General features: G+C 36.0%; 1 protein-coding gene across 3 annotated transcripts in view; it reads right to left on the reverse strand.

Moving 5' to 3' along the window:
- Positions 1–8,676: 8,676 nt before the first annotated feature.
- LRRC4C (leucine rich repeat containing 4C) overlaps positions 8,677–12,497 on the reverse strand; it is a 463,927-nt gene continuing 460,106 nt past the window's right edge. For all 3 annotated transcript variants that reach the window (XM_053672948.1, XM_037166262.2, XM_037166263.2), the window contains one exon: positions 8,677–11,231. In XM_053672948.1, the coding sequence (XP_053528923.1) occupies positions 9,267–11,189 (1,923 nt within the window). In that variant the 5' untranslated portion in view covers positions 11,190–11,231 and the 3' untranslated portion in view covers positions 8,677–9,266. The remainder of the gene's footprint in view (positions 11,232–12,497) is intronic.

Consider the following 12,497-nt stretch of genomic DNA (forward strand, 5'->3'; position numbering starts at 1 on the left):
AGCAACTCGGAAATTACTGCTCCTATAGCCTGAGTTTCCTGGCTGGCATGCCAAGAGCCTTGTGGTAAACTCATCTTTCTCTTTTGTTTTAGTAAATGTACAGAGTTTGATTTTTGACAGTAGTCAAACTCCATATATCTAAAACTTATTGAAGACAAAGCCTCCCTCCCTGGATCCCACCCAGAACAGCCCATTCTATCTCAGCTGCCAACTAATAAACATTTCCTTTTAACCCCCACTCAATTCCATATTTCCACTAGTTAACAAATAAATTTTTATTCTATCTCCCCTCTCCAACATGGAGACACCAAATGTAGCTAACTCAGCTTTAAAAAAAAAAAAATTGGACTCTTGAACATATCCTGACTATAATTTCCACTAACTTCTCTTCACTGCAGTAGTTAAACACACTCCAAAATGAGTTTCTCTGTGCCTCAGGCTTGATGACCTTAAATTTTGCTCTTCTGCTATGCAACTGACCTATCGAAAGCTGAAATCCGATGATGCCACTTAACTACTTAGAAAATGTTAATACTTCATTACCATCTATAAGCTAAATTCAATGGGGTCGACATGCTCTCTAAGGTCTTTAATTGTCTTAAATTGGCCTTTACCAACTTCCAAAGTTCATGTCTTGCTGTGGCAACGTTAAACCGTTTGCAGTCCCATCATACAGAATGTTGCTTATTCCTCAACTTTGATGTATGTTGTGCCGAAACATCTGATGTATTCTCTCCTTCCACCTGGCTACCTCCTATTCATCCATCAGGGCTCAACACAGGCAGGCACCACTTTATGTAAGAAGCAAGTCTGATTTCCTCATTGTCCACCACGCAGCCCAGGTCTGTTGCCCTTTTCTCTGCTTTATATAGTGTGCATTGCCTCGTCCATTCAATGTATCCAATTGCATTCGCAATACAGTACTCTGAGAGCAAAAACTATGTCCTTATTTGTATTTCTGACAACTTTGCTCATTGTTGGCATAAAGCAAGCATTTGTTGAGTTTTTCATGAAGGGATGAATAAATGTATGTAGGTTAGGATGGAAAAATGGAATCAAAGATTGAAAAGTAACTGCTCATGCCATATGAAAATGTCCATGACTAGAGACCTAGTCTCAAATCTGTTGCTCATGCTTTTCCATGGAGAGACAACTTTTATACTGCATTTCAGTGCTGGTTTATATTAACCTATTAATTTTATCATGTAGTCATCTAGTTTTCTTATAGCTTCACTTTGGTTGACTCCATTATTTATCAAAGGTAATGCTTTTACTAAATATGACAAATAGCTAACAAAAATTGAAGCATAGAGGCTTAACTCTGTCAGGAGTGATTAAGGTAATTAAACATTTTTATTTAGAATTATTGAGTCTTTAATTTTCAAGTTAAGTATCTAACTTGGGGAGCATGTCTTATGTTTTTTCTCTCTTGCAGCTACCCAGCAAGTAAAATACTGTTGCCAAGTGTTTACCTCTGATAGAGTATAGACAGCTTTAAATAGGGTGTTGTATTCTAAGAATGATAAATTAGATGATTTTATTGGCTTCATGAAAACAGTTTTCATAATGAGATGCTAAAGTACTTCTAGGGATAAGTAAAGAGGGTTTTTTTTAATGGAAAGAGAATGAACTATGATCCTTTAGCTACTGTGTTATTTAGAAATATGTTTATCAATGATATTTGATTGGAATATAAAATGAATCATAATGCAACCATAAAAATAAAATACCTAAAACTGATTATGATTAAAATAGTGTTGATTGACTTATTTTCATCTTGTAATACTAGCTCATCCATAATGTTTTCCATTTGAAGTGTCTCTGTGAAATTCAATGTGAGTCAATATTTCAAACACTGCCATATTAAGTAATCTAGTGCTTCAAAGGTGTCGGACTATCAATTTCGTTAGTAAATCCAAAGGAACAAATAAGACTAACATCAATTATCAAAATATGCCCCCAAAATGAAGACTGTTTTCAGGAGAACAGGACCCAATAAAACAAAAAGATGAAATATTTTTTCTATTCTGAATGATAAATTCAATTACTAAATTAAATCTTGCAATAGTGATCTAAAAGCTCCAATTCTCTTCTTTCAACCTTGGTTTTCTTTCTTTCTTTCTTTCTTTCTTTCTTTCTTTCTTTCTTTCTTTCTTTCTTCTCTCCTTTTTCTTCTTTCTTTCTTTCTTTTCTTCTTTCTTTTTTTTGGGGGGTACAGTAGGAAGAATTTCCTCTTGATTTCATCATCCCTAAAATGGAGATAATAATACCTACCTGATAGGTCTTTGTGAGGAGCAGAGATGATGAGGGTTGGTGTCCTGCAAATGATATTATATAATAATATGATTGTTGGTAGTCCCAAACCACAGTCCCTCTGTGAGGGTGAGCTGTGCTTGCTGTACTTCTGTGGCACTCCACAAAGTGCCACCTAGAAATTATTTGAGGGAATTTAATATTTCTAGCATATGTTCTTGTTATGATCTTGCCCAATGGAGACAGTACTTACATGAGGCCAATGTTATCTAGAATTGCCATGAGCAATAGATAAGCACATAAATAGAAATCATCAAGTCAAGTTGACAATTACCAGAAGACAGGGTCAGCAGGAGGGTGACCTACCATCCTGGTTTGTCCTAAACTAAGCAGTTTCTGGGATACAGAAATTTCAGTGCTGAAACCAGGAAAACTTGGGCAAACCAAGGTGAATCATTCACCTTATCACATTGGGCATAACATCACTTCTCTCACTGTTGTATATATTCAGAGCCTTGAACTGTCCTGGAATTAAATGAAGTTGTTCAAATTATATTCACCGTGTGAATGAGTCCATTCTAACACAAAAAGAATCTAACCCTATTTTTGCACTTTTACGGCTTACATTATTTTCTTCACCAATATTTTTCTCTTTCTATTCTATGTTTACAGCTTTAAACTATTAATAGTTCTCCATACAGACAACTGTACTATCCAAGGGAAATTTGATATAATAACTAAAATACATTTACCTATCATTCTTTCAAAGCTAAACAATGAGAAAACAGGAAGATGTGCTTGCTACACTATAAAGCACATTTAAAATTTTTTTTGAATTATTTTATGACTACCCAATGGTGTCACACTAATTTTCGAGGACACCATCTATTTCTGACATTAATCTGTAGAGTTTTACTCTGTCACATCAGTGCTCTCTCTGATTACTAAAACAGCCCTCAAATGACTATTACGAATCACTCTCAGGATTGATTGGAAATTGAGTTGTACATGAGTTTAATGGTAAGGACAATAAATTAAAACATGTTAGCTAATAAACATGATTTTTATCTAATTAGCATAGCTTTCTGATGAATAACCTATATATTTTGTTATTTATCATTGATAAAAAGTATGGTAACAAGTTTGTGTTCATAAAACTTGATAAAGTATATTATAAAAAATAAATTATATATAATCTATGTATGCATTCTGTAGCTTGCAGAGCATTTTTCAGTATTGTGAAATTATTTAATTTTTCTCGAAGGTAGAAGTTATATTAATTATAATAAAAACATCAGATATCTTACATGGTAAAAAGTAAAATAATGTAAAAAAAGTAAAAATAAAAAGAGGCACTGCTCTTATAATGTCTACAAAGATAATTTATTTACCTTTACAAATGCCCTTAATGTTGTTAGAGTTAAACTCCAGATTGCATAACTAAATTTTGTATAGCAGTGACAGATTCTGATTTTAAATTCCTTCTGCAAAATCTGAAAACAGGCTGAGAAATGAAAGCCAAGAATAAAATGCATGTAGCTGGATGTGGATTGAAAAACCAGATGTAACTGAGTATGTAAAAGCTGGCATTATTGTTTTCCTAAGAGTCACTTGTTTGAAAGATCCTTGAAAAAACTTCAGATGAAAATACAGAGGTACAAGATATTTTTGCAGTCAAAATGAACTGAAGTTTATTCTTTAACGGTCCATTCATGTTGAGAAATATCTTTATAAGCACAAGTTAGTCTGCTTGGGGGCTGCTGGAAAGAGAAACTTTATTACATTTCTCTTTCATTTGTAAACTTAATTTTTTTAAATAAAACTTTTTTTAAAAATTGTTTTCCAGAGGACCTGGAAATCAACTTCAGTGTTTGAGGCATTTTACAATTTTTGTTAAGGTTAAATTTATTTCCAGTGATTCTATTAGTAAAAAAAAATGGTTTCCCTAGTATTACAAATTATTTGATTTAAAATTTATAGTAGCTCCCATAAAAATATGTATCATAAAATATAACACTTTTTATGTGTTTTAAGCTGAATTTATTTCTCTACGAGAACAAGTCACTTTACAAAACTATCAAGGGAGCTTAGAGAGCAATTATTGAGCTCTGCTTTATTTTTAACTCTTAATGTGGAATTAAGGGCTGGGAAGTAAGGAGATGTATCAATTGTCATTCGGAAGACTTACTGATGTACAAACAATAAAGGCTAGGGATTCCCCTCATGGGTTTCCACCATGGTATCTTGGGGCCCACACAGGTGGATATTTTTCCAAATTGTCATTTTGCCACAGATCAGAATGAACTCTACTGTCCCCATGAAGACAGCCCCTCTAACTTCAAAAATCATTACATCTTCCCCTTCATCTGGGTAATAAGCCCTATACTCAGTACTTCTGCCAACCAAATAAAGACAGGACTAATGCCACTTGGACAAGTTCAAATCCAGCAGTTCAGCATCAAATCTATAATAAAGTATGGCATTGATAACCTGGAAAATGAAGTTAAATTATTGGACCAACCATTAGAAGATAAGCCTTCATGGTCTGGAATTTTATAGGTCTTTGCTTTCTATATCACTCAAAGGATATATATGGGCATTCTTGCTTACTGCGCATGACAAAATTACAGAACAAAAGATCTTTCAGTCATGCGCTGTTATTAAAATATTTGCTTCATTTATTGTCTGTCTTACAGCAATTGCACTCCCTCTTGTTTTTCTTTTTCTTTTTATCTGGGCAGAAGCAAAATAAACACCAGTTTTTCTTACCACTGTTATACAATGCAATGCTATAAATTTTTATATAATGTGGATATATTTCTCAAATAATATTAGGAAAGATTGAAATCTCAGAAATGTTGTGTTGGTAGCACTTGAAGAAAAAAAATGACATGAACTGGTAGGTGTAGTAAAATGGTCCATTCATTATCCAAATTTAGGTTTAATTGACAGAGTGCATTCAGTAATTCTAGGAGATTTCTTTATTTTTTCCCTCACAGAGCCAGCTGTTACCTTATTTTGTATCCTGATATAGCATAAGCAGATGACAATGTCACAGCTGGTTTCTATCTGATAGAGAAGTTCTAGAAATTCATATTTTTGTCTTATGGAGAAAGAGTAAATGGTACCTTGCTTTTTAAGGCAATTTTTTAGACTTATTTTTATGTGAAGCATTTTTTGTACAAAATACATTCTAATAAAATATACTGATGTGTACATAGTCAGGGGGAGATGCTTTTTATAAGATATTCAACTCTGTGCTACTATATTTTATGAGAAACAAACAGCTTTCTAGAAGGGTATGACTCCACTGAGGCATTCACAGGTTAGGTCTGTGATGTTTAATGATATTTTAATGATATTTAATTATTTTTATGCCCTTATAAAAACAAGTAACCTGAAGCACCAACTAAACAATTGAACATATTTAAAAACCTCATTACTTTAGAGCACTGCCCTGTATTCATAAGCACTCATTGGACTCCTCCACTTACCTAATTATCTTGAATATTATTCCAAAACAATACAAGATTCAGATTTCTTTCCACCTTGGAAATCTTGTATACCTGGGATATTTCAATTAATATTTATTCACATTCTAGTAATTCCTGTTCCAAAAATTTCTTCTCCCTTTTCTTTCTCCCATGTAAATAAGCATTCCATTGCCAAGGTGTTCTCCAGCAGACCATATTCAGGATTTTGTGGAATGCAGGTCTCAAAGAACATCCTGATTTTTAACTCTGATTATAAGGCCTAACAGCAGTTATGAACTAGCAAAATTTTCTTTCTCCAAAAAACATTGATTAATATTCCAAGGTCAAATGACCTACTTCAACTTGAGGAAAAGATGATATTTGATTCCACGAGATTCAGAATATGAGTAGAAATGACTAAGCTATATTAGGGTGTATATATGTGAGCTATGCCAATTCCTGCTCATATGTTAACAATGTACATAAATGGACATGTTCAAAATAATTTAGAAGATTGAGGTCATGGCCAGGTATAAAAGGATAGGAAAAAATTGGCAAATTTTATTTCTAAATAACTGTTGATGTATCCCCAAAACAAACCATATATTTCCTACCATTAGTAGGAAATATATATATATATAATATTTATGTATGTGTATGTATGCATATATATACAATTAAATTATCATTAGGTTACCTTAATTTGGTTACTTATAAATAGCACATTTCTGGTGCAGAAATATTAAAGGATATTGTCACTGGGTTGCTTTTGGATAGAATAAAAAGAGCAGTTGACATAGAATTATGTTTTACTATAAGGATGTACCAGATGTATAGCAGTCAAAACACAGCGTGTGATTGTCTCTATACTTCAGTACAGATACTGTACTGAGGGGCCAAAAGCCAAGTACATAATGCAGGGCAAATACAGACACTGCAAATCATAAACATCTAGCATTTTAGTGTCCTTTAAATCATGCCTTCATAGCACCCCACCCTTCAACCCCAAAATCCGATATGACCTTTTGTCCATTGCATTTCTAAACTTACTGTGAAAGTCATTTGGCTTAACCAGTCTTTTATCTATATGTGTGTGTGCACATACACATATGTATGTACATACATTTGGTACATGCATACAAAATGTATTCATTAGGGCAACTATAATCTCCTATGAAATTGAATTGTATATTTTATTTTCTTACTTAAACTTTTAGTTCAGGTTCACCTTTCCTTCTGTTCAGTAGAATTTCTCTAACTGTTCAGCCACCCCTCACAGTCAAGGGGAATTGTATGCTGGCTCTAACTCGGGATGAAAGAAAGTTTAGAGTCAGCAGAGACAGAGATCTGTTAAGCACAAACCAAGTAGAGAAGGAAGGAGTTTTCTCCCTCTTGGTTTATCCAACTCTTTTTGTACTAGCATGTGCTTGCTATTCCTCAGTGGGTTGTTTGTTTGTTTGCTTGCTGTTTGCTTTCTCATGTACAGCTTGGGAATATACGAAGACATCTGATACTGAAAAGCTTGACAAATTACAGCCAATATGTGTTTTCCATTTTTTCTGATCTTCTCCACACACAGTAAAAACAAATATGAATCATTTTCCTACCAAGAAAAGTAGGGAATGTAGAAAGGAAGGGAAGGAAAAGCCGCTAGAGAATCAGTGATCAAAAAATAGAGGCAAGACCGTTGTGTGATGGATCTCATTCATTTGCTATCCAATCCTTCTAGTTCTCTGACCTACTGTGCTAGTAATGATTGGTTTTTCAGTTGGAGATTACACAACCCTGGTGTGAGGTCCATCCTGCTGAGTTAAGTGTGAGTATCAAACAGCTCACCAAACAACTCATCCATTAGGAGCTGAAGTTTGCTCTGCCTCCTCCAACCCTTTTTTCCCCAATGGTGGCAAGTTTTGAGGGTCACTATGAGGTGTACAATTTCACTCTGATTTACAAAAAGACAGAAGTCATCATACACATAGTGTATTAAAATATTAGGAGAACGCCATGGTGCCAATAACCCACAAGTCATTTGTTTTACTTGGAATGTGATGTATGTTTTCAAGAACCTTCAGTGCATCACCACTATAGTAGCATTGCTAACTCTTGGTATGCATCCATCTGTTCATAAAAATTATTTACTTATACTTCTTTAAACTCTGACAACTGCATTTGGAAAAAGAGAGCCAGCTTTTCAAAAAGGAGGAAAGAAAACATGGATTTAGAGGGTTTCTGTAATTAGCAGTAACCTGATATTTTGAAACTCCATGGTCACTCCAGTCTCACATAACAGTAAAATTAGAGCCTTCCCCCAATAATGAACTGGTATTTTTAATCATATGTTATACAAATCATGAGTGATCAAGGGTAGGAACCAAGTCTTGTCAACTGTGTACGTACACTAAAATCATAGTTTAACACATAGTAGGTTTTTAATAGTTATTGTTGAATAGGATTGAATTTGCTGAGACTCAGCACCAAAAATGATTTTTCGACTTGGGTAGTTTAGAATATCTTTGCATTCAAGGGTCATACTTTGTCTAGCCAAGAGAATTATATGAGACAGTGAATACATTATACTGAGAGTTTCTTTCAAGTAGAATTAAATTTACTTCACAAAATCACTGTTTTTAATCGGACCATTCTACAAAGGGTGACCCTAATGAGAGGGGAAAATACATCACAGCACCTTTGAATATATAGATCCAAACCTCAAGTCAACTAACAAAACAAGACCCCATAGAGACTGATGCTGTGATTGAAAAATACTGTAATATTTTCTGTCTCAGAAAGTAGAAAATCAAATTACCTTCAAGTTTCTCACATTTGAGCCACACTACAAATAAATTGTGTCCAGGTACAGAAAAACCAACAATATTTTATTTATAATCTTATTTTTTAGCTTTTGAACTACAAATTCAGGTTCTAGAGTTGTTTAAAAGATCATGGGTTTTATAGATGTATGTAAATTAATCTGTTGTTTGCTTACTTTTTTTCCTTTTTCCATTGAATGGTCCTCATCATAAATACAGAACAGGTTATTACATGAAAAATATAAGATCTTGCATTATTTTCCTTGCTCTCTCTTAAAAATCTATTTCTAATATTGCATTCCCCATTGGACTAGTTTATAAGGGCAAGAGGGGGGAAATAAAAGAAAAGAGAAAAAAAAGAAAGACAAAATAGACTGGATCTCACCACTAGAATTCACCATAAAAATCTCAAAGTGTAACAGAATTCTTATAAAATTTCCTAGACCAGTTTCTTAGGGAATTGAGATCTCCTCTGAAAAATATGGCAATTGGGGAAGGCAGGGACCAGATGTGGGGAAATAGTAAATAAGTGCAGCAAAAACAGGTTCTGAGGAATACACATCATTTTGTCTGCTTTAGATCACAATAGAATTTTTAATAAATAAATTTCTTTTCTTTTTTGATTTTTTTGTAAAGACACTTTTTTTGAAACAGTAGATTTAGCCCAGTCACTTGTGTCATTTTTAATAAACTGTCTTTTTTTATTGTTTTCTGTAACTCTGTAAATGTTTTAGATTTGAGTCTCTTGTACATTGTCTTTAGAGTTCATTCGGATCAACAACGGTTCATGCACTGAACTGTGTATTGAATTTATCGTGTTAACTGTTGTTGTGTGGTTGAAGGGAGATTTGTAAGAGTTATAGTGGTTTAGGTGCTCATGCTCAATAGCAGGCATGGGCAGGTGGCTTTCCATGGGTGTGTCTCCTGTAATCTCATCATCCACATTAATGATTTCAACAGTCCTGGTTGGGGCGTGATGGTTTTGTCTATGGTGCTGCTTCCTCATCTTGTAGAAAATGACCAGCATCACTGCAGCCATGAGTGTGATGGCCACAAAACAGCCAATGATGATTTTGGTAGTCTTCATGACCTCATCAATTCCTGGGATCCCACTGTTCATATCAGTCACTGGGATGGTGAACGTTTTTTCTGTTGACCTTGTGCTCTGTGGCGTGAGAGAGGTGGTCACATTGGTGGTTTCCCAGTCAATCACTGGAGTGGGACCTACGTTGTTATCTGTGGTCCGTGCCTCATCCTGAGAAGGTTCCATAGTCTCTACTGTGACGGTTGAAAAGTAAGTAAAAGGAGTGGTGGTTGCTGCCGTAACATTCAGGGTGGCTGAAGCGGTGGTGTTTCCAACAGAATTACTCACCATACATGTGTACATGCCTGTATCTTGCACGGTCACGTTTGTGAAATTTAATGTGCCATCGCTGAGCACAGCTATCCTCACTTTGTATGCCCCATGTGTCATGACTGTTCCATTGGGAGTAATCCAAGATACAGAGGTCAGGGATGTGGAGGCCCGACATTTCAGCTCAGCGGCCATGCCCTCAGTGACATTGAGGTCTGCTGGGGGCTCCACAATCACAGGAGCATAGCATGTGAAATAATTCTGGTCGAGCTCCCCAATGTACCTTCCTTTCAGGTTGGGAGGAGTGTTACATCGGGCACAACAAGCTGTGTTGGAGGGGGCCATGTCTTTTATCCACCAGCTGAGCCAGAGTATGTCACAGTTACAGTTCCACGGGTTGTGATGTAAGTGTATCCGCTCTAGATGATGCAAGGGTGTGAAGAGATCATGAGGCAGTAATGTGAGATTGTTGTGTGCCAGGTTGATCTCCACTAGTGACTGAAGGTTATCAAAGGCATTCCTTTCAATCACTTGAATCTGGGATTGTATCATCCACAGTTTTTGAAGGTGCATCAACCCCTGGAAAGAGCCAGGCCTGATGGCAGACAAATGATTCCCAGAAAGATCCAGCTCATCTAGTTTTATGAGTGGTGTGAGGTTAGGGATTTCCCGAAGGTTGCACATGGCAAGGTTCAAATACCTCAAGTTGGACAGACCTTCAAAGGCACCTTCTGAGATGTATGAAAGCCTTTTCAGTTCCCCTAAGTCTAGCCGGCGCAAAGAAGGGATTCTGTTAAAAGCATAAGAAGGGATGCTTTCAATGGGGTTGTTTCGCAACCAGAGCTCCTTCAGTTTAGACAAATATACAAAAGCTCCATTCGGGATGGTAGTAAGACGATTGTCAAAGAGTTCCAGAGTGTTGAGGTTCGCAAGACCATTGAAGGCCCCAATTTCAATTGTTCTAATATGATTCCTACTCAACTGGAGGATTTCCAGGTGCCTCAAGTGTTTGAAGCTGTTCACTTTGATGATCTGGATTTGGTTCTCGTGGAGGTTCAGCAGCCTAGTGTTGGTGGAAATGCCATCAGGAACTTCTCGTAGGTTTTTCCGAACGCAAATCACCTTGCTGAACTGGTTGCTGCAGGAGCAGACGGAAGGGCAGGTTTGAGCCCGCACCAGACCAGCCACCACAAGAAGTTGAAGAGCCAGGAGCACCACAAGCAGGGGGTCAAATAGGGCCCTGTTAAACCTAGGACCTATCATTATCTGCTGTGGATGTAAGGTCATCTTGTTCAACATTCATAATTTATCTGGTGTTGGTCCTTCTGGAGTTCAAATAGTCTGCAATACAATAAGAGCAAAAAAGCATATTAGGTCCCTTCCAAAATGTCCTTCTGGGACAATGTAAGTGACACAGTGCATCTCAGCTAAAGCCATCATTTCCCAGACTAGGAAAACAACAAATCTAATGTCCCTTATAGAGTGATGAATTTCATATTTTGAGAAAAATGTTTCTGCACTTCAAATTAGCAGCCATCCACAGGCCATATTCCATCAGAGGTGCAATCACAGAGAAATGGAAGAATGAGGTGGAGGATCGTAACAGAGCGATAACCAACCAGTGTGTCCTGAATACATGAGGACATATGAGATGGACTTCACCATGAGATTCATTGTCCCGACCCAATATGAAAAGTTAAGAACATAGAATTTGGGGGCTCTACCCAACAAACAAAAAGTCTCCTTGCAAAATTAGTAATAGCTGACGTTTTATTTGGACTTACTCTATGTGCCAGGCACCAGGGGCTATTGACTTCACAAACAATCCTATGCAGCAATGGCTACATAATTTGTGGGCCTCTGTGCAAAATGATAACGTAAGATGCCTTGTTAATAATTATTAAGAATTTCAAATCTGAAACAACAGAGCTTTAAGCCAAGTGTGAACCCTTCTGAGACTGGGGCCTTATGCAATTGCAATCCTTTCTAATTCTGCATTCCTCTGACATAGGAATGCAGGAATAGTCTCATGATGAAGATATTGATCATAGAAGTACTATGCATGAATTCACACGGTTCCTAACCACAGAGCCTGGGCTCAGATGTTCATCTGATTGGCCCAGGAGCATATGATCTCAAATACTCCACCAAAAGGTTGCTATGAGAATGAAGGCCATATACAGGGCCCAGCATAGATAATGCCCCTTTTTATTACAAGATATTTTATTACACAATTTTAAGTGTATAATTCTATAACATAACAATATCATACTCAAGCATACCATATGACATTTTAGTTAAATGTTCAAATTAATACAATATATTAGTATACGCATATTATTACCTTACCAACCACACTCAAGCAGGTGTTACTTCTGCTGGACCCTGTATATATGATGTATATCTTTTGTAATTACATTTTTAGAAATACCTTTCCTTTGGGGTGACAGCTATAAACACTGGCAACTTAACTTATACTACTATGAAAACACACTGAAATAATGACATGAAATGTACATAAACTTCTACAGATTGTTATATACAAAAATTCATAATATAGTAGGCTGCTACGTATAGGCAGACATACCACAAATTAAATTACTTGCC

The sequence above is a fragment of the Artibeus jamaicensis genome, unplaced genomic scaffold, assembly GCF_021234435.1.
Source record: "Artibeus jamaicensis isolate MK-2021 breed Jamaican fruit bat unplaced genomic scaffold, CSHL_Jam_final contig_797, whole genome shotgun sequence".
Lineage (NCBI taxonomy): Eukaryota > Metazoa > Chordata > Mammalia > Chiroptera > Phyllostomidae > Artibeus > Artibeus jamaicensis.